This window comes from Beta vulgaris, chromosome 7 (genome assembly GCF_026745355.1).
Source record: "Beta vulgaris subsp. vulgaris cultivar EL10 chromosome 7, EL10.2, whole genome shotgun sequence".
Classification (NCBI taxonomy): Eukaryota; Viridiplantae; Streptophyta; class Magnoliopsida; order Caryophyllales; family Amaranthaceae; genus Beta; species Beta vulgaris.
Genome location: NC_079208.1, coordinates 50,349,029 through 50,371,747, shown reverse-complemented (window position 1 = coordinate 50,371,747; position 22,719 = coordinate 50,349,029). Strand labels below are relative to the sequence as shown.

Genomic DNA, 22,719 nt, shown 5'->3' with positions numbered 1-22,719 from the left:
CTCAGCCCACACGTTCCAGGCTATGTAACATCCTTTCTGCACCATCTTTTTGTCGAGAGCATCCCATCTCATGATCTCACCAAAGCTTCACAAGATTCCTCCTGGCCAATATTTCTCATCATTTCTTGGCATCGGTGAGCTTCCCATAGGCAGCGAATTTGGGGCAGCAAAATAGAGCATGTTGCCACATTTCCTCCTCAAATGCACACCATGGACAAGGGGCATCCTCAATGAGATGACGACTTTTGAGAACCGCTCGGACAACGTTTCCTCCTGGTCACTAATGAGTGTTTCCGGGGTGTTTCATAAATAACTTATATTTATATATTACTCTTCCAAATTGATATTTGTATTAAATGACTTGTGTCAAAATAAGTTCCTTATGCAGCTCCATAGGGCACTTGTTAGTAGAATTCTATTTTTAAACTAGTTATTAAGCTCGGGCTATACCCAGAGTAAGGAAATTCTTTTATTTATTACTATTATACTTTAAAATGATAACACTTACATGTCATTTGGTCTAGTAGTTAAGACTTTTGTATATAAACTTGAAGTCTCGGGATCAAACCTTATTGTATGGGTATAACCCAAGTTTATTAGCGGCCTTCCCATCTGTGGCCGCGAATAATATTATGGACGCGAGCGCGATTAAGCCATTAAAAGCACTGTTTGAGCCAGATCGCCCATGGGACGACAATGTTGGCGGACCCTAACAGACAAAATAAAGGGAATCTTCCCACCTGTCAAATGCGTCATAGCCCTACACGTGTCAAAGGATTACACGCCCTGTCAGAGGAATAGTACTCTATAAAACCCCGATGGTACTATCCTGCAGGTACATTCCTTACACACTAAAAATAGCTTATCCTCTCTCTCTTACTTCTCTCTCTACATCTATGGTCCAAATATCTGACTTGAGCGTCGGAGGGGGTTTCCTCAAAACCACCCGAGGGTAGTTTACGTTTGCATCCTGTGCAGCTTTCCAGCAAGGACGTGAGCTCTCAAGCTTGGCGGACTCTTGCGAGGACGCTAACCGTTTCGAACCGAAACAATTTGGCGCTAGAAGGAGGGGCCTCCCAACCTTAGCAAGAAGCAATCATGGGTGACGTAAACAACACAAATCAAGGATCCAAGGATAAGGATGCAGACCTCGCGGCCAGTCATCACTGGGCGATAGGAAACCCACAATTCAACTACCAATCTCCCGAGGGACAGACACCAAATAGTAACGTACCTCTCAATTTAGCTCAGCTAAGTCAATTCTCACCGAACAGCTGCAAACTGTGCTTCTTTCATTCAAATGTTGACTGCCAACCCCAACAAAGCACACCCAATCAACCTGCTGGCGGTGCACGTAAGCGACCACTGGTCACGGCCGGTAGGAACGCGGACGGCACCCCCTTCGGAAAATGCGATCTTTGAACCCTAGCGGACGAGAGATGGAAAAAAGGATTGATCAGTCAGACTATGAAGAAGACATTCTGGAGACAGAAGAATTGTATCATTCAGAGGAAGAGGCCCAGGGTGGCTCCCGTCGTGAGTACAGTGCCTCAGGCGCTAGTAACTATTCGATGGGAGGTCACCTACTCATTAAGCCTAAGCTCTCCCCCTTCACTATGGATATTTTGAACCATCCAATGACGAGAATCAAGATGCCAACCTCCAAGTATGATGGCACTTCGGATCCAGATGACCACGTGGCTGCTTACGAAGGTCACATGTTCCTTTACACTGATGTAGACGCCATATGGTGCAAGGTCTTCCCGTCCACATTGACAGGCATAGCCCAGACTTGGTTCAAAAGTCTAAAGCCAGGTAGCATCTCTAGCTTCTCCCAGTTGTCGTCCACATTCAGTACTCACTTTGTCAGTAATAGGCGCCGCGAGCGTACTACGGGAGAATTATTGTCTGTCAAGCAGGGGCAAATGAAAGTTTAAGGGACTATATCGGTCGCTTTAATGTTGAAGCCGTTTCAATTCCACGCTTACAGCAAGATGTAGCGGTGCTAGCCTTGATGACTGGCCTCAAGGAGGGGTCACCATTTCGAAATTATCTGGGTCGTAAATCTTACACCACTCTGGGTCCCGTCCTGGGTAAAGCAAATGATTATATCAGAGGGGAAGAGTTTGACAAAGCTGTGGGAAACGTGAATCTGAGAAGAAAGAGGATAAGCAAAAGAAAGATAAGGGCCGTGAATCTGATCGCGCCCGAGATGATAGACGACAAGAGTCGCATATGGTAAAAGAGGAGATGAACGAGAAAGGGATGGCGAAAGGTATGACCGCGATCGTAGGGATCGTGAGAGGAATGTTCGGGAAGGAGGTGAGCGCAGAACAGATTTGACGCGTACACCCAGCTGACTACCTCAAGAAGTCAGATCTTTTTGAAGAACAAGGATAGCGACAAATGGCAGCGTCCTAAACCTATGTTCCACAAAAATCGTGATAAAAGCAAATGGTGATTTCCATGGGGATCACGGCCATGTCACGGAAGATTGTCGTCACTTGAAAGATAATCTAGAAGATTTGTTGAGAAGAGGCTATTTCAGCCAATATAAAGCACAGACGAAAGAAGGAGATCTGGTGAAACCAGTCAACAAAAACGTTCAATCAAGGATAAGTGAAATTCACGTCATCAGTGGCGGACCTATTCATGGAGGTAGTGTGAATGGAGCCAAAGCCAGCCTGAAGGAATTCAGGCACCAAGTCAATTTCAATGAGAGCATGAAGTGGAGGCATCCGCCAGCCATGCCGGCAATGACTTTCACGCTGAAAGACGCAGAGCATGTGGTCTTCCCTCATGATGACCCATTGGTGGTCACTCTAAGAATTTCGAATTGTTTGGTCCATAGGATCCTGGTAGACGGTGGAAGCTCAGCTAACATCCTGTATCTCTCAACGTTCGAAAAATTGATGATAGGACGAGAATACTTGAAGCCGTCCGATATCCTGTAATTGGATTCACCGGGGCGCTGTAACTCCGAGGGTTTGGTGAGCCTCCCGGTCCGGATAGGAGACGGCAATGAAGTCCGGGATATCATGACTGAATTTCTGGTGGTAGACGTTCCTGGGGCCTACAACGCCATAGTGGGACGCCTCTGATACATGATGTCCAAGGTGTCGTTTCCACTTATCATCTGACAATGCTGTATGTCACTAATGAAGGGATGACAGCTAAGCTGAGGGGAACCAGGAGGCAGCAAAGTCATGCTATTTGACAACCTTGAAACAGCCAGCTAGGAGGATGCCAGTGGAAGAAGCAAATCCACCCGGGAGAAAGCAAAGAAGGGCTCAAAGAAGGGCCCGATGAATGCAAGGAGAGAAGAAGGCAGAAAAAGATAAGGAGGAGATGATGGAAATATCAATGGAGGAGTTAGAGGCCAGGCCAGAGGATACGCCAAGACCAAAGCCTGATGGGGAAACTCAGCAAGAAATGCTGGCAGAAGATCCGACGAGGACGGTGGCTGTAGGGACAGATATAGATCCGGAGGTGAGGTCAATTTGGTGGCACTTTAAGAGAGAATGCAGACGTCTTCGCGTTCTCCGCTGATGAGATGCCAGGGATAGATCCCTCTGTAATTGTCCATCGCTTAAATGTGGATGGCCGTCCGTCCAATCAAGCAGAAGAAAAGAAATTTTTCGGCAGACAAGAATAAAGCCATAAAAGAGGAGGTAGATAAATTGTTAGCGGCAGGATTTATCGAGCCGTTGACTACCCAGAATGGTTGGCTAACGTCGTTATGGTAAAGAAAGCGAACGGCCAATGGAGAATGTGTGTGGACTTCACGGATCTCAATAGGGCCTGCCCAAAAGACTGCTATCCTTTGCCTAGGATAGACCAGCTAGTAGATTCTACTAGCGGCCATGCTCTGCTCAGCTTTATGGATGCATTCTCAGGATATCATCAAATCAGTTTACTCGGAGCAGATAGAAAGAAGACGGCATTTATAACAGACTGTGGAGTTTACAATTACAAGGCGATGCCTTTTGGGCTTCGTAATGCCGGAGCCACTTACCAGAAGTTGGTCGATAAAGTATTTGCGGATCAGAGAGGCAGAAACATAGAAGCTTATGTTGACGACTCCATTGTCAAAAGTAAATCTGACCGCGAGCACCTAGAGGATTTGGCTGAAACATTTAGAACGCTGAGAAGGTACCAGATGAAGCTTAATCCTAAAAAATGTGTGTTCGGAGTAAAGGCTGGGAAGTTTCTTGGTTTCCTTGTCAGCAAAAGAGGAATAGATGCGAATCCGGAAAAGATTCAGGCAATCATGACCTTGCCAGAACCTAAGGGGGTGAAAGACATCCAAAGGTTAACAGGGAGAATGGCATCACTTACTCGATTTATCTCCAAGTCAGCCGACAAGGCCTTGCCTTTCTTCGCTTTGTTAAGGGGAAACAAAAAGTTCGAATGGGGGGAGACCAGAGCAAAGCCTTGCGGCTGTGAAAGAGCACTTGAAAAAATTACCTACAATCACAAGACCAGAACAGGGGACGTACTGCAGTTGTATGTTTCAGCGTCACCAAAGACGGTCGCGGCCGTACTATTGGTGGAGAAGGAGAAACGACAGTGCCCCATATACTTTATAAGCCATATCCTTAACGGCCCGAAAGCCGTTACCAGTTGGTAGAAAAGATGGCCTTGGCGCATCATAGCAGCCAGGAAACTCAGGCCATACTTGATTGTCATCCCATCCAGGTGCTCACAAATCAACCACTGGAAAAAGCTCTTCAGAAAATGGATAGCTCGGGTCGTCTGCTGAAATGGGCCGTAGAGCTATCCGAGTATGATATTCAATACAAGCCCAGAACCGCCATTAAAGCTCAGGCCTTGGCGGTTTCATGGTGAGGCCTCGTATGAAGAAGAAGAAATAGAGCAGAAAGAAAGTTGGCTATTGGAGGTAGATGGATCCGCTCGATAGCGGCTCAGGAGCCGGATAGTAATGACAAGCCCGGAAGGTAACACTTCCAGTATGCTATCAGATTCGGTTTCCCAGCATCAAACAATGAAGCAGAATATGAAGCAGCCATAGCTGGTCTGAGAATGTGCTTGGCGGCTGGTGCCCAGCAAGTACTACTAAAGACTGATTCCCAATTGGTTAGCGGCCAGCTGAAAGGGGACTTTGAAGTTAGAGGAGTAAACATGGCGAAGTATGTGCAGAAGGCAAGGAGTTGATAGCTCAACTTCGGCGTTTCGAAGTGCAGGCCATACCGCGAGCGGAGAACGCAAAAGCAGATGCTCTTTCTAAGCTAGCCAGCTCCAATTCATTCAACGTTGAAAGGACGGTCACCATAGACATGCAAAAGGACAAGAGCATTTTAGAAGAGATTGTGACCGTCAACGTGGTAAACCAGCAGGGAATGGTTCAGTGAGCTGGTGGCGTACAAACTGACAGGGGTACTCCCAAGCAATCCTTCGCCGCGAAGAAGTTAAGACGACAGGCAAACTGGTACATCATATACAGGGATGAGCTATACAGAAAATCATTTAGCCTGCCTCTACTAAAATGCGCAACGGCATGGGAAGCGAAGAAGATACTGGAAGAAATACATGAGGGTATTTGCGGCAATAACATCGGAGGAAAAGCTTTAGCGTTAAAGGCGCTAAGGGCGGGGTTTTACTGGCCGACCATGCTGGCGGATGCTCAGAGCTATGTCAAAAAATGTGATAAGTGTCAAAGATTTGCTCCCGTCATCAACAGACCAGCCAATGATCTGCAGCCCATATTTTGTCCCATCCCGTTTGCGCAGTGGGGGATGGATATCCTGGGGCCGTTTACAAAAGCAACCGGGGGAAGGAAGTTCTTGATAGTGGGCATAGATTACTTCACAAAGTGGATAGAAGCGGAGGACAGTTCAAATTAAAGCCCACCAAGTCAAGAGATTCATTTGGCAGAATATAATGACAGATTTGGGATCCCATGGCTATTGTTTTCGACCATGGCGTCCAGTTTGACTGTCGTCCAATCCAAGCTTTCCTGACAGAGTACAGAGTAAAATTCGCATACTCAGCTGTGTGCCACCCACAAAGCAATGGCCAGGCGGAGGCCGCGAATAAACAAATCCTAAACGCCCTAAAGAAGAAGCTGGATGAATTTAAGGGAAAATGGGCAGATATGGTGCCTGCCGTCCTATGGTCGAACAGAACAACAGAGAAAGAAGCGACGGGAGAAAATCCTTTCAAACTGGCTTTCGGAGCAGAAGCAGTGTTGCCGGTCGAGGTGGGTCTGCCCTCATACCGGGTGAAACATCAGGATCTAGACGCGAATGAACAGGCTCTCAAAGAAAGTCTGGATTTCTTACCCGAGGTAAGGCTCATGGCGGAATTGAGAGCAGCTGCTTATAAGAACAGAATTAGCAAGGCCTACAACAAGAGAGTTTGGGAAAGACAGCTGGAGGTCAACGATCTCGTCCTCAGGAGAACAGCCGCCACTGGTAAAGCGCATGCTGAGGGGAAGCTAACTGCGAACTGGGAAGGCCCGTACATAATCGCTAAGAAGATAGGCCCCGGTTCCTTTATCCTTAAAGATATGGACGGAAAAGAACTCAAGAATTGCTGGAATGCGGATGTTCTGAAAAAGTATTATGTGTAGGCAATAATTGTAATTGGCCAAGAGCCCTTGATTGAATTACACGAATAATAAAACCTACACTAGCGTCCTGATAAATTCTCTTGTTTGTTATTATCGTATCTTTGTTGGCATCTACGGAAAAAGTAAGTGCATTAACGGTCATATGACAGACCAAGCACACAAACTAAAGCCATATAACAGGCTAAGTGCATTAACGGTCATAAGCACACAAACTAAAGCCATATAACAGGCTAAGTGCATTAACGGTCATATGACAGACCAAGCACACAAACTAAAGCCATATAACAGGCTAAGTGCATTAACGGTCATATGACAGACCAAGCACACAAACTAAAGCCATATAACAGGCTAAGTGCATTAACGGTCATATGACAGACCTAGCACGCAAATTAAAGCCATATAACAGGCTAAGTGTATTAACGGTCACATCAGCATACGGACAATAATAAAAAATAAACAATCAGACTTTAGAAGTACTTTTCATAGATTAAAAGCTACTGGCTTGGCGGCCAACTACAAAAAAAAATTATGGCGGCCAATATGAAAAAAGGCTTTTAGTCATAGCAAAAAGTACTTAGAGAAATAAAACAAAGTAATAGTTCAAGGCGCCACCAAAGGGCGAGTTACAACATCAATAGTTCAAAAGAGATATTACAAACTCGGGTGCAAAAAACAAAAACTAAAGACTGTTTGAAGAGCAGGAAGAGCTGGTAGATGGCCGCCAAAAGCTTCAAGGGGCATGAGGTCCTGGCGTCGTGGGCTCCCGAGGATCCACGTCTGCGATGGCGTCCTCATCCGCAAAGTTAGGATCCCCCTCAAAAGGTGACAGATGTTGACCCGCCGCATGAGCGTCCTCAATAACGTTCCAGTCAAAGCCTGGAACGGTTTTGCAGACGCACCTCATAGCAGCGGCCCAGCCACCGTCATATCTCTTATGCAGTTCCGCCACATACTCATCGGACGCCTTGAACTCGGCAACAGCGTTGGCGGCTCCCCGAGCCTCAGCGGCAGAGGCGTCCAGAACAGCTATCTCTTTCTCATTATTAGCGGCCTCTACCGCCTTGGTCAGAGCTTTGACGTTCTCCTCCGTTTCTTCCAAAAGGGCCGCCCTATCCCTTAAAGTCACCACCTCATCCTCCAGAGGCGCCAACTTCTCTTCCGCATCCCGAAGAAGACCTTGGCAAGTCTCTAAGGACGCTTTGTAGGAGTCAGTCAGCCTCTGATACTCCAGATATTGCTCTATGAGCTCAAGGGCAGCATTGTTAGCCTGTATAAAAAAAAAAAAAAAAAAAAAAAAAAAAAAAAAAAAAACAACAACAACAAACAAAACCACACAATCAGAAAAGAGATTACGCCAAAAAATAAAAAAGCAGTAAGACAAGAAAAGAGACGGTACGTACAATCAGTTGGTCATGGGCTAGGCGGGCAGCAGGGGTGATCAGAGACCCTGACGGCCTATCCAAGGGTAACTGCATACCCTTCAAGATCCTGTAGGCCAGAATGCCGCCATTCTCTGGGATGTCGGAGTAAAGAGACTCGTCCTCGCGGACATCCCAAGCAGGCTGGTAAACCTTGCCAGCCGTGACAGGTGAAGGCGCAAATGCGGCCGCCACAGAATCAGTCAGAGGCACTTCTTTCTTTTCTATCCACTCCCGGTACCGATAGAAGATACCAGGAGATAAGCTAGTAAGAAAGCTAGGCCTAGTAATCAGTTCTCTTATCTTCTCCCTGATGGAAGAAGCAGAGCCCGACAACCAGGAAGTGCCGCTGACAGGTGCCGGGTCATTTGCGCCAGTAACAAGCCCGTCAGTATCCCCTGGGGCCGTCGGATCCAGATCTTCGACCTGGACTACCTCATTAGCAGCAGAGGTACCAGGGTCTTCCACAGCTTGCCGCTTGTTGGCGGCCGAGTCAGCTGCAGTCGGCTCCCTTTGTCGCCTCCTTGTCGCCCCCCCCCCCAGTTACGCTCCGAGAAGTAACGGACCTAAGTGGAAGGGCAGTAGACGAAGGGGCGGCAGGAGAAGCAGCGACCACAGGGACGCGAGTAGCCTGGGCCGCCCCACGACCCCTACGAAGATTCTGAGGCCCGTGGCGGTTGCCACCCCTGCGACCGTTGGTAGCACTGTGCATGGTGGGGTAGTCGATGGAAGGAGCGGCAGGCAAGTGTGTTAACGGCCGATAATCTTCGTCAACGCCAAGAGCGTCAAGATCAAGGTCGCCAAAAAAAAAAAAAAAAAAAAAAAAAAAAAAAGGGAAGAAGAGAAGCAAGCCCTGATACCACCACTAGGCGAACCAATCTGATAACTGTACTCACCATTCTCATAAACATGCGATAAGCGGACGGCAGATAGTGGTTTGTCTCCCAAAATATATTTGGAGTGAGGAAGCCATATCGAAGGTTCTTTAGATCTAACAACCCTCCCGTCCTCAAAAGTGATGTCGTAGTCAACTGAAGAAAAATAGTCATAAGCCTTTAACTCATTCTCAGTTAACGGCTCCAGAGTCAGATGCTCCATGTGAGGAGCAGGTTCTGTAAAATGACGACGAAGGGGGTAATCTTCCGGTACTCTTAACCAGAAAAACGCATCTTGCCAGCCTTTCAAACTGGTCATCTTCGGCTGGACCGTCATTTTCTTGTCGGCCGTCATTATCGACCACCACCCGTTCAACCGAGAAGATCCATTTTTCTTCAGCCAGTGGAGATGGCGGAACAGGTTGACGGTTTGGGGGAAATCACGAAAACGTACTACCCAGATGTACGCTATGATATTTCGGACCGCCAAAGGAGTTAATTGCGCCAAACAGACATTGAACGCATTCAAAATCTCCACCAAGAAAGGGTCCAAAGGAAAACGAAGACCAAATTCAAGATGATGTGTATAGACGGCAACATGGCCGGGAGGGCACTCAGTGATGACGGATCCTTCGGACGGCACGACCAGTCGATATCTGGAAGGCATATTATATAAATCCCGAGCTGTTGCGGATAGCTCAAATCTAAGGCGTCCTGACGCCATAACCCATCTATTTCCACGGTGAGTGGACCATTTGTAGCATCCTCAGGAAGCCAAAGTGCACCTGATCCAGGCCCGACATCCGGCTCATCTTCCTGGTCAGATGGCGGATTCTCCTCAGTGACCGGAGCCTTCGAACTAGCATTATCGGTCCGGCGGTGATAGACGGCCTCATCATGATCATCTTGGGCCAATACATAGTAGATGAATTGCTGTCGTCACCTAAATCAATAATAGGGGGATTAGGAGCTACACACTCCTGTAAGCGATCGAAAAAATCGGACGATACCCTAACGCCAGCATCCGCCAAGCTATTCAACCAAGCGTGCTCCCTTAGAGGGGGAACGTCAAGACCAGGGACGGCATCCGCTGGCGGATGTCTACGAGAGCGTCTAGCTAGGATCTGATGTCTGAGCTCCCTAAGTGTTTGCTTATCACCACTTTGTCTAGCAGTCAAGTATTTCAAGGTTAAATTGTGTTCTTCAGGAGTAGAGGGGTCGTTAAGGAACTTGGATCTCAACTCTTTTTCTCTGTCAATTGTGGGGGGTATGTCCGCTAATAGCCTAGTTCTTCCCACAGGACTAGAATCAGGCTCAGAAATGGGGTCAACAGAGGGGGAAGAGGGGTCACTCTCAGTTACAAAGACCTCATCAAAAGCATTCTGGCTATCAGATTGGTCCGACATGGCAAGTACGAGAAAGAGAATCAAGAAAAAGAGAAGTTGGAAAGTTACCTGGAAATCAAAGTCGCCGGAAAAAGAGAAGAGACAAAGAGCGAAACTTGCCGAAAAGACAGGTAAAACTCCGAAACAGCGAAAGCAACACCAAAAGCTGAGACCTTGGACCGGAAAACCACCGAAAATTCGCAAAAACCAGAACAAAGTAAAACCGAAAAATGCAAGTCAAGCAAAAGCGAAATCCTCGATATCACCAGAACCGGGATGAAGAAACTAAGAAAATGACGAACTTTTTGGTGGCAATGGAACACTAAAAAGCAAGCTTTGGAGCAGTGTAAATGTTGGCTATGGAGTTTCTTGTCAGAAAGAAAAGGTAAGGAAGGAGGAAGTTCTTTGAAAAATGAGATAAAAGTCAGAGAAAAAACCGCCTTTTGCTTTTATACCAAGATGAGTGGCTAAGATCAAGTGAACTCTTCAGTTTCCTCTCAGATACGTGCCAAGTGTCAAGACCACACTAAAACCTAATAAGCCATCTGGGCGGGATTTTCGGAAAAGGTAATCATTAACTTTTCAAAATTCTTCAACTCCCTACGACGACACGTGGCACTTCACAAACCTACCCCATTAAGAAAAGACAAAAAATAAAAAGAAATATAAAAATATTGTTGCAAAAATATGCGCGTCCATCCGATAACATCTTCAGTGATCGCGACCCCAAAAGATGCTGGGGGGCTAGTTGTATGGGTATAACCCAAGTTTATTAGCGGCCTTCCCATCTGTGGCCGCGAATAATATTATGGACGCGAGCGCGATTAAGCCATTAAAAGCACTGTTTGAGCCAGATCGTCCCATGGGACCGACAATGTTGGCGGACGCCTAACAAGACAAAATAAAGGGAATCTTCCCACCTGTCAAATGCGTCATAGCCCTACACGTGTCAAAGGATTACACGCCCTGTCAGAGGAATAGTACTTCTATAAATACCCCGATGGTACTATCCTGCAGGTACATTCTCTTACACACTAAAAATAGCTTATCTCTCTCTCTCTTACTTCTCTCTCTACATCCTAGTGGTCCAAATATCTGACTGGAGCGTCGGAGGGGGTTTCCTCAAAACCACCCCGAGGGTAGTTTACGTTTGCATCCTGTGCAGCTTTCCAGCAAGGACGTGAGCTCTCAAGGCTTGGCGGACTCTTGCGAGGACGCTAACCGTTTCGAACCGAAACACTTATACTATGCAACTTCGAAAAAAAGTTATTATATGTGGATTACGTGGAGTAAAATACCCTTATAGAGAGCGCCACGTGACACTGTTCCTCCTTTAGGAACACCTTTTAATATATTAGTATTAGACACTGTTCTATTCAACTTATTTCAGAAAAAATAAGATAAGATAAGATAAGTTGAATCAAACGGACCCTTAGTATAAATACTCGACATCAACATAATTTGAAGTGAACTGCGACCCTTTGGATGTGACAAGGAAGTAAGGAAATCTAGAAAACATCAAGTCATTAACGACTTAACGTCCTCATTCCATTTAATGATTCTCAAGTACTCCATGTTGAATTGTGTAAATCTCCTTAAATGAAGAGATATGCATTGATCAATGTTTATAGGGATAACAAATCATAGTAGTATATCTTAATTGTATTAGAAAACCTAACATAATAAGATAATATTTATATAAATATATATCCTAAAAGAGAGTGTTTTACATATATTGACTGTTACTCCTTATATTTATTATGAACATAATTTTATAAAATATAATGCTAATATAAATTTTACATATTACATGAAAGAAAAAAAAAACTTGGAAGTAAACTACTTTACACTTTTGTAGAAAAAAATTCTTACAACAACATTAGGTTGGTTTGGGCTTTGAAACTTATCCAAGTCCAAAAGGAAAGTTCACAAGCCCTCCAATGCACGTAAGACCACAGTGCACTTGAATGTGAGGAAAACGAGAGAGAAGGTGAGCACACAATGCACACCTTATTCTTAGGTGCTCATTTTCTCGGCACAAAAGATTTTTTTTTCCTATCTTCAAAGCAAGCCAAGACTAGTTTAGTTAGGAGGTAAATCATTTTCAAGGAAAGTAGGTTTCAAAACTTCCACTAATTTGTTAAAAAAAACAATGTTTCTTAGTGTTCCAAAAGTGAAAAATGACAGTGTGTTTGGTTCATTTTTAGTAAGGGAAAGAAAGAAAAGAGAAAGGAAGGGAAGAGAAAAGAAAAGAATGGAAAAGAAAGGAAAAAAAACCTTAACTTTCCATGTTTGGTATAAATTTTCTCTTTCCTCCCAAATTCCCCCACTTTTGGGAGGAAAGGAAAGTGAAATTTTATTAAAGAGTCTTTCCTTCCAATTCCTCCCATTTCCTTTCACTTATTTTTTTTTTATGAATCAAACATTGCAAAGTAACAAATTTCCTTCCACTTCCTTTCTTTTCCTTCCAAATTCTTTCTACCAAACAAGCTGTAAAAGAATGAACATCACATTTTTCAAAGAACTGGAATTTGAATTTAGATTTTCATTAAATCATAATTTTCAAAGAAATTTGTTCATATTCTTTTTCCTCCAAACCATGTATAAATCAAGTAGTTGTTTGGTTAGACGTAGAAAGTACCACTCATAAAAATGCAAAAAATTGTTTGGTTGCACACATGAAATTCTATGGGAATGGATTCCCATGAAATACTTCTTGTGTTTTGTCAACTAAACATAAGAATTTTTCATTTTTCAGGTACTTGACTTCCAATATAGATCAATGTCAACCAAACAACCACTGATTTTTAAAGAACGCATTGAGCAATGGGATAAAGAATATGAAGAGAAAGGTAAGTAGGCCAAACCAATGTCACAAATTTGTAGAGTCCAGTAGGAAGCAATAGCTTGGTACTCGCTCCTCTGATATGACTCGGTCGAGAGGGAAGATGTAGAAACTTGTCCCTGTTTTCGACCTGAAACCCCAATTGTTTTCGTGCCAGTGAATGCCGAATATGAATGGAAGATACATATCATCTCACTCCTTTGACTAGCATAAATCTATGGAAGATCTGCATCTAAAGAAGGGTTGGAGCAACGCTTTAGATTCCGACTTATCCCATTCTAACAACTCCCACCATTTCTGTTGTCCCTCAATCCACTCTATAGTAGAAGGAACGAATTGATCTTCAACATTATCTGTGTTGAAAATTGGAAGGCGCTTCATATTTGGGCAATCCATAACTGTAAGTGACTGAAGTGAGGTACAAACAAGTCGACCTTTATAGACGCCATTCAGTTGAGGCAAGGAAGTAAGAATGAGTTGCTTAAGCTCGGGAAGGCTGACGTCCTCAACAAGTAGCTTTTTCAGTTGCTCACATTCTTCAACCTCTAAGATTTCAAGGGACTGGAGAAGGTTTGGCATCTGACCTGGTGCAAGAAGTTGCTCAATATTATTGCACCTACTGATGCTGCAAATTTCTAAGCTTGAAAAGGCTTCAGCTTCTTGTTGAAGACCATAAGCATTTGCAGGACTTATAATATCAGATAGGCTAGAGAAACCACTGCAATCATCAAGATACAACTCCTGAATGTCATATGGAAGCACAAACCGTTCTCCCCCTTGACCACTTAAGGTACAGCTATGCAGGGATACTGCTCTGCTGTAGAATCTCTTTGGCGTTATCTGATTTCCAACTTGCAGATGGAAGCACTCTAGTTTGCGCCAATGCTCGGATTTTACGTAAACACTCATGTCAAAAAGAGACTCAAATTTGGCATCAAGAATCTCCAATGATTCTAAATTTTGCAACTCATGAATGATGCCCAAAACGTTGCAGGATAACCTCTTCAAACTAGACAGAGCAAGCAAGATCCCCCTGGGAAATATTTTTGGTTCATGAATAAAGGACAAATCAAGCTCCACGAGCCTTTTTAACATTTCAAGAGAGCGAGGAATTTGCTCAAGTGCAGTATGAGATAGGTCCAGAAACCTTAATTTATGAAGCTTTGCTAACTGAGGCACTTCTTTCAACTTCTGACAGCTACTAAGATCTAAGACTTGCAGCTCTTCTAAGGAACTAATGGAAGTAGGCAGTCTAATAACACTAGTAGCAGATAGACTTAGAACACGCAGCGCATGCATGTCCAAGAAAAATGATTCTGGGATTACCTCGACAGGGTTGTTTTGCAAAAGCAGAGTTTTGAGATTGGTACACTTCAGGGAAGTACCCGATGGGATCAATGCGATTGAAGTATTTATCAAGGAAACAGCATGAAGATTCCCGCAGCACTCCAATATCGAAGTTGCATCAGCTTTTACCACAAAGTTATCATCTTTAGCAATGGAAAGAGCCATATGTCTAACAAGATCATGCATCTTAACGCTCCTATTATCTTGACAAGTTTCCAATAAACAAGAGTTAAGAAGCTTGTTCAACACAGTATAACCCATGTCATATTGTACCTGCAAAGATGGCACGTCATCTATGAGCCTCCCTCCAATCCAAACACGTATCAACTCTTCTTTACTGATGGCATAACCTTTGGGATATAATGCAGCATACAAAAAACAACGCTGCACTTTGACGTTATTCAATCTTTTATAAGACAACTGCAATCGACTGAACACATCATCCAACTGGGTCGGTCCCATAGGAGTAACCACCCCCCTCTTACTGCTATTGGCCAACACAGTGATAGCAAGCGGCAGACCTGCACACTCATTATACACAAGCTTCCTAACAGAGGACACTTCTTTGGGATCTGGAAAACCTTTTTGAATGTTATGGTGAAACAGCTGCCAACTTTCTTCCTCTGATAGTGGCTCAACCTTGATGATTTTCTGGCAATGTAGGGTACGACAAACGTCCAGCAATCGAGAAATCAAAATCAGCTTGCACTCATAGGGAATCCCAATATCCTCTCGACGGAAAGCACCCCACAAATCATCAAGGAAGAGTATGAACTTGTCGTTCCGTGACAGAAAGGCATGTAACATAGATGCTCTTCTATTCTCATCCTTATCACCTTGAAGATCAAGCCTAATAGCATCAGCAATTTTTTGCTGTAATTGGTACACTGTGATATCCATTTCCACAGATACCCAAGCAATAGCATGAATACCTGTAGAAGGGATGCCATGGTTGCGAATCCAATTGTGGAGCTGCAGTCCAAGAGTGGTCTTACCAATCCCGCCCATCCCATAGATGCCAATGCTGGTAATCTGATCGTCTGCTAACCAACCAACGATTTTATCAACATACTCAGAGTTAACGCGCAGGGATGTCTGCACCTTCCTGCGCTTAGTTGGAGGTTGTGACTCAACAGTGTTCGTTGCAGAATCAAATGGGTTATCAACAGCCACACACCCTGTATTGTTGCTTATTCCGTCACATGATACACCATGGTAGTTCCTTAAAAAGGCAAAAATCGTATTGAATATAGACAATTTGAAAGGCATCTTGTTGAAAGTTGGATCTGCAGAAAGAAGAACATATCAATATCTATTCTTTTGTGAATTAGCCTCCCCCTCATCCAAAAAAAGGAAAATAAAAAAGACACCAGCAACATACTAAACTACTACTCCACGCATTCCAATCAAGCAATTAATTGTATATCTATGGCTCTACGCCATGAATTAATAAAATAGAAGACAAAATTAATGCCTGAAAGCCTGAAAGGTATCAAAAACATATTATAATTTCATGGATAGCCTAGCTATCTATTTGAGCTTGACTGCTTGAGCTATAGCAACAACTTAAGTTCGAGCTCAAGCTCATCAATTGGAAGTTCTACGCTCAACTTGACCCAAAATTTAGGAAAGCTGAAACTAAACTATATATTACTTCAGCTTATATCATTGAAGTTATTGCTGATCATTGACTAATATTTCGATTACCTAATGCTAATATGCTACAATTAATTAGTCATACTTCTTTAGATAATGCTGGGCTCAACTCATTAATCACGATTCAAGTTTGACTTGAGCTAGATTTACTGAAGTTGAGCATTGACCAAAGTAGTTCATGAACTAATTTGACTCATTAATTATAATTACCCCTGAAGCCAACTATATAAATTAATCAAAGAAAATTTAATATTACTCCCTCTGTCCGAATTGTTTGTTCCATCATTTTTTTTACTCGACACATATTTGGATCCTTGATTTTAATAGATCCTTGATTTTCCCCTACTTTCTCTTTGTGTTACTTATTATTAACAAACGGAGGAAGTATATAGTATTAATTAATTAAGGACATTATTCTCATATTTTATATCTAATTCCACATATGATAATTCCATCTTGCTCCCTATCTCCTTATATATCAAATAGTTTTATATACACGCGATGCATGCACGGCTGCACGCGATGCGTGCGAAAATACTTAGAAAATTAATTTTTTTAGGGGAGGTAGAAAATTAAATTAATAGTTAATTATATTTAATAAATTAGGGATTTTTGAATTGTTGACTGTTTTGTTTTTGTAATGCCTTTTTTTAATCCTTTTTTACTTTTTTTTTAATTAATTAGGTAGTTCTTTTTTCTATTTTTTACTTTTTTTATTTTTTAAATAAAGTAAGTAGTTACTCTCTTTTTTTCTATTTTTTGGTGTCCTATCCCTCTTGAGATATAGAATAGAGATTATGAGAATAATATCTAAGTTAAAAACTTATACTCCCTCCGTTTTTTTTAGATGTAACATGTTGATTTTGGGCACTATTCATCCAATACACTTTGACCACTAATTGTTATTTATACATAAGAAAAAATATAATCATGTGGGATCTTGTTTGATTCGTCACGGTATACACTTTCCAAATATATATTTTTTATAATTTTTACTTTTATATAATTGGAGATATCATTGGTCAAAGTTGTGCCTCGGCAAATATGAAAAGTCCAATGTTACATCTAAAAAAACGGAGAGAGTATTAATTAACAATGCCATGCATATCATGAGTTGTATTTCAAGTGTCTCTTCCAGTGTCCTAATTCATGGGATGAAAACTTAATCTTTCATACCTTCAAGAGGCATAAGACAAGAAGACCCCTTATCCCCGTATATCTTCATCATTTGCCTTGAATATCTTTCAAGATGCATCCATGATGCATACAGTGCAAAATCTTGGATCCCTTTAAAACTTCGAGGTGGAAAGATAGAAATTTCTCGCCTTCTCTTTGCTGACGATGTAATCTTTTTTGGTGAAGCAAATATGCAAACCCTAGAGTCTATGAAATAAGTGTTGGATTATTTCCTTTCAATCTCGGGGCAGGATGTAAAGAGTCCAAAAGCAACCTTTTCTTTTCCAAGAACACAAATATTGACTTAATTGATGATTTTGAATATCAAGAGCACTCATGACCTGGGAACCTATCTAAGTTTCCCGCTTACACAAAACAAACCTTCCAAAAATAAACTCTCCTTTCTCATTGATAAAGTTAGTGCAAAATTAGCAAATTGGAAATCTAAGTGTCTAACCAAAGCGGGGAGAATGATGCTGAGTAACTCCACCCTCCAAGCAATACCTAGGTACTTCATGCATATATCCACTTCCCAATATCTATCTCATAAAAATTGGACGCAATTTGTGGAAAATTTTTCTCTCGGGAGTTCAAGAGAGCACAACTAGGTGTCTTGGAAAAACATGTCTATGCCAAAATCTATTGGAGGACTTGGTTTCCTCACTAATAATCATATAAATCTAATTATCCTTGCTAGACTTTGCTGGAAAATTGACAACAAATTGAATTGGGCCGCAAATTTTCTTTTTGAAAAATATGTGAGGAAAAGAGAGGAACCTGTAAATTTCACTAAAGGCTTTACATATGGAACAGTATAGCTGTATAGGTAAGGGTTGGAACCTCTATCACCAAAGTATGAGTTGGTAGGTGAAATGGGGAATCAATCAATCTTTGGAATTACAATTGGCTCAATGACCAAACCCTTAGAAGCCAAATCCATGGACCAATCCAAATGAATGAATTATCCCGGTCCTTAGCTGATATAAACGTGAATGGAAATCCAGATTTGTCAAAATTAGTTTTTCCTTTTCCAAACCATATTATTGAAAGAGCCAAGTCACTTAATCTATCCCAGAATGAAGACTTTAGGTTCTCTTCTTGGTCTAAATATGAGAACTTTGATTCCAAAAAGGCTGCAAATCATCTCACTAATTAATAAAACATTGAACATGGAAAAATGGGATTGGTTTGGGATATTCCGGGTTTTTTCCAAAAATAAAAATGTTTATTTGGCAAATATGGTGGGAGAGAATGCCTTGTAATGGAAACCTTTTCCAAACCATGAGTATCACTGATTGTACTTGTTCATTTTGCCCTAAGAAAAAAGAATCAATGGATCATATCTCTAGAACTTGTTCTAGGGCTAGGAGCTGTGGGATAGTTTGGGTGTTATAAATTCGACTAATGTTGTTTTTAAACCATGGATCGAAGAAAACTTGTGTAATCACTCCCTAACCCAGCTGCATAATCTCCCCATCAATGTAGTTTTTATTTGAGAACCTTCTCCTGAGACCCCCTTGAAGCAGAGATAAAGGCGATATTGCAAACACTCTCTTGTATTAAAAGTAAAGGTTGAGATAAGTGTATTATAGCTATTGACAGTGCAAATGCTATAGTAGGATTCAAAGGAACTAGTAAAATAAAAAACAACCTTACCTTTCTCATGGAAAAATGCAAGGAGTACCTCGTACAAGGTTCAAACGTTGTGCTGCAGTATGAAGGGCGGGGTGAAAATCAACTAGCGAATGACATAGCTAAGATGGTAAGGAAGGAGGCAATTTGTATTGACCACGTGTATTTTTTAGTTACCCCTCCACCGATTTGTATTAATATTTTGCTTCATGACACTCCTTTATCAAAGCGTGGATTATGTGCACTAGGGTGCACCATGCTCATTGTGCACCCAAGAAGAACATACCGTTTATATAAAAGAAATACGAACTTTTTTCAACAACTTTTTTGCGTTAAAAAAGAACAAATGACTTACAATTAAAGAACGTGTAAATTTATATTTATAAAAGAACGAAGGTTATAATGAAAAGAACATATAATAAATGAACATCTACACTTAGGTAAAAGAACATATACCTTTAAAATTCAAATTTGAAAAAGGAATCTTTAGTTGCAAAATTTAAGGAAGCAAATAACAATTTTTTTTAAAAAAATTATAGACTCTAAAAATGATAAAACGACGTAGTTTAGAAAAGGGTGCACCATGCTCTACATGCACTTGGGTGCATGTACTTATTTGCGGTTATCAAGGCGTGCTCAAAACTATGACTTGAATGACTGTGAGGATCATGAGTCTCAAGATGGTGTACTATCTTAATCAATCTATGCTAACTTTCCTTTTTTCTCAAAAAAAAAAAAAAAAAAAAAAAAAAAAAAAAAAACTTAGCTATATGCACTTAGTGCATAAGTATTAGAAAAAAAAAACCATTTATAGCAAATAGTTCAATTTGTCTCCTCCCTTGGCCCTAGGCTGAGGGTGTGCCCTCTTCACCCTGGTATTCGTTCAATATAGCTTAACTTTTGATAAAATAAACTAAGATCGAAAAAGAACAATTTAAATTATTTTGTATATATCACTGAAAATGTATATAATTTAATGAGTAATAACAGTCAAAATTGATAAACTTTATCTCAAATAGTCAACTTGAAAAGGGGGCAAAATTTATATACGGAAGAAGTAGTAGTAGTTTTTTTTTTCCTTTCATTTCTTCTGCCATAAATGTTTAGCATAATATCAAACCAACTGTGTACCTTATTCCTCCTCCCAAATCCCAAATAAAGTATCAAATAATTAACATAATATGTCAACATTAGATAATAGATAAATCATCATATTTGTAAAACAAAAACTTAAGAAAAAAATCCAACATATGATATAAGTATACAATATACAGAGAAGACTCCCCGAAGCATGTAATTAGGAGGAAAAAACAGAACATTAAAAAGTAGTACAGTATGAAAGCAAGAATGCTAAAATAAACACGCACCTGCTTCGCCTCGGCTTTTATGTACAATTTTATATTTGCAGATGAAAGGTCCAGACTCCAGACTCCAGACTCCAGAGATTATATAGGAACTTCCGAACTTGATTATTAGGATATAGGAACGATTATAGGAAGTTGCCTCCAATTTGCGAAGTTTAGAGCAAGTCACCAATAATAGCTTTCAATAATTGATTGATGGAGAAAGCGATGTCTTTTTTTCTTTTTTTTTTTGGAGTCTTGGTAGAAAGCAAAGTCTTTGTCTAATGTCACTACTCACTAGTGTGTACAGTGTATACTCGGACTTTTCCTTTATAGAGTGGCAACAATAAATGCGCGACTAAGCTTAGCGTAGACAAAATTCGATTCCACATATTGGGTACCATTTTTATAAGACTGTATTAATTAAATTAGATGACAATATGACATCAACATAGAGTGAGAACAACTTTATACTCCAGTTCCGTCTCTAATTTATTGTTAGATATTCTTGAACCCCTCTATTTATTTTAAAGGGGTGACTTTTTATTAACGTCATTTTTAATTTCAAGTGAATCCTTCGTTTTATATATAGAATAAATGATTTTTTTAAAAAACCAACCAACTAATTTATTGCTTTATTTCTTCAAATTTTGACCATAACAATGTATTGATACGTAAAAAGCAAACCTTAAGAGTTTAAGATATAAAAACAAGCTGATGTCAAGAGGAACGGGAAGTGAGAAACTTTTTAGTTTTCTGAGTGTATCATGGTGTACCATGAGTACTCATGGTACATTTAATACTATGTTTTTGTTCATTGCTCATTTGAAATTCTCCAAATAAATAAAAATGTATTTCTTTTTTAATCAATTCTGCTCTTTCACCCAAATGCGCAGACTTCTTCAAATGGTAAATGTTCTACTTATCTGAGAAAATGAGCAAACACTTTTGTCCAAATGGGTAAACTTTTTCGCTCATTTTCTCAATTGAGCATAAGTGTTTGATTATTTTAAAACTGCAATATTGATTTCAAATGTGAACCTTAGTCGACCATTGATGAACTCTAAAACTTTAATATTTGGTTTTTAGCATTGAGGAAGTCCAACTTTCTCAAATCATATTTTACAGTTCATCAATTTGAATAGCCACGATGAGAGACAAATATGAATGTTAGAAACAACGGAGGATAGATAAATTTTAAGGTAAAAGAAACAATGGAGGTAAGAGAAATCTAAAAAAAGTATTGATTCTCAAATCATCTTTTGCATTATCGATCATCAATTCCATCCTTGATATTTTTTGAAAACTCTATGTTGACTCTTAAATATGACATTAATTTCGCCATTGATGAGATTCGGAGCTCTAATGTTGTTTTTGTGATTCATTAAGTTCAATAAAGGTTGCAAATTTGGTGGAGAGACAAACAAAATATATAAGGGAATTTTAGAGGTGACAAACAATTGATCAAGGAGAGAGAAGTTTGAATGTGAGAAACAATGGAGGAGAGAGAAATTTGAAGGTAATAGAATCAATGGTGGAGAGAGAAAATTGAAGGTAATAGAATCAATGGTAGAGAGAGAAAATTGGAAGTAAGAGAAAAAATAAAAAAGAAGAGAAGGAAACAAGAGAGAAATAAGTGACTAGAAATGAATACAATTTTGCTCATTTGAAGAATTTATTACAAAATTAACCTCGAGTGTTATATCTGACCCTTACAAAGTTGAGTATATCGTCACTAAGTGCATCCAGCGCCAACAACTATCCTCAATAACTAACACAAGTTCTTCCGGCACATTTTGTGCTCACTCAGTCACTCATGCACACCCTGAGAAATTTTTCAGTAGGTTACGAACGCATCCTAAGACTACTCTTATCCACACACGCTTAACTGTGGAGTAACTAAGGAAATAAGCTGCCTAAAGAAAGATGCATCTTGTTGAAATAAGTAGCCTGCTGAATCCTTTTAAAGCAATCATGAGGGGGTATTACAGGGTGTACAATGCATGTACTCACGGGAAATAATAGTTCTTGCTAAATACTGGAGTTTATGTGAGTAGCATCAGTCGCTATCACTATCTTGGTAATCTGGTGGAGCAAGTACTCAATTAAGGAAAAGAAAATTTAGGGGAACTACCACAATTGAGGGTTTGGTCTTTTTAATGAGGTAGCGACAATGGCCGTGATAGGTGGCAAACTGGTCGGGTCATTTCAATTTAGATATGTTCCAAGCCTTCCTATTTTCGAGTAGAGATCTGTTATGGATCTATACTTGGTTCAGGTCCGTTTCAAGCACAATAAATTTCTGAATTACTTATATAATTAATAAATAAAATAATAACAAAATACGATATTTTAATTCAATAGTTACAAATAACAGATAAGAGATATCATTAAACTAACTAACAAAGTATTAATATACAAAAAATTAAACTTTGTTTCACTTCATAGTG

The 22,719-nt window shown here is 40.8% G+C and overlaps 2 protein-coding genes across 4 annotated transcripts; both read right to left on the bottom strand.

Annotated features, from left to right (window-relative positions):
- Positions 1–7,133: 7,133 nt before the first annotated feature.
- LOC125499330 (uncharacterized) lies at positions 7,134–8,781 on the bottom strand. Its single transcript, XM_048647797.2, has 2 exons — positions 7,993–8,781; positions 7,134–7,859 (listed from the first exon to the last, which is right to left on the bottom strand). Exons 1-2 carry the CDS (start codon positions 8,065–8,067, stop codon positions 7,323–7,325), a joined length of 612 nt encoding a protein of 203 aa, XP_048503754.1. The 5' UTR covers positions 8,068–8,781; the 3' UTR covers positions 7,134–7,322.
- A 3,169-nt stretch (positions 8,782–11,950) lies between these two features.
- On the bottom strand, positions 11,951–20,525 carry LOC104899618 (disease resistance protein At4g27190). Of its 3 annotated transcripts, XM_048647905.2 has the most exons (3): positions 20,294–20,525; positions 17,295–17,501; positions 11,951–15,748 (listed from the first exon to the last, which is right to left on the bottom strand). In XM_048647905.2, exons 2-3 carry the CDS (start codon positions 17,371–17,373, stop codon positions 13,320–13,322), a joined length of 2,508 nt encoding a protein of 835 aa, XP_048503862.1. In that variant the 5' UTR covers positions 17,374–17,501; positions 20,294–20,525; the 3' UTR covers positions 11,951–13,319. The 3 variants fall into 3 exon arrangements, with proteins under 3 accessions (XP_048503862.1, XP_010685139.1, XP_057246910.1); XM_010686837.4 differs by lacking the exon at positions 17,295–17,501 and having other exon boundaries at positions 20,294–20,522; XM_057390927.1 differs by lacking the exons at positions 17,295–17,501; positions 20,294–20,525 and adding an exon at positions 18,951–18,974.
- Between the last annotated feature and the right edge of the window lie 2,194 nt (positions 20,526–22,719).

Excerpts from the sequence above, each read along its gene's own strand:
- LOC125499330 (XM_048647797.2), bottom strand. The coding sequence starts at position 8,067 with ATGCAGTTACCCTTGGATAGGCCGTCAGGGTCTCTGATCACCCCTGCT. Across the intron at positions 7,860-7,992 it reads TAGCCCATGACCAACTGATT|GCTAACAATGCTGCCCTTGA; the intron begins GTACGTACCGTC and ends TTTTTTATACAG.
- LOC104899618 (XM_048647905.2), bottom strand. The coding sequence starts at position 17,373 with ATGCATCTTGAAAGATATTCAAGGCAAATGATGAAGATATACGGGGAT. Across the intron at positions 15,749-17,294 it reads TTGTCTTATGCCTCTTGAAG|ATCCAACTTTCAACAAGATG; the intron begins GTATGAAAGATT and ends TTCTTTCTGCAG.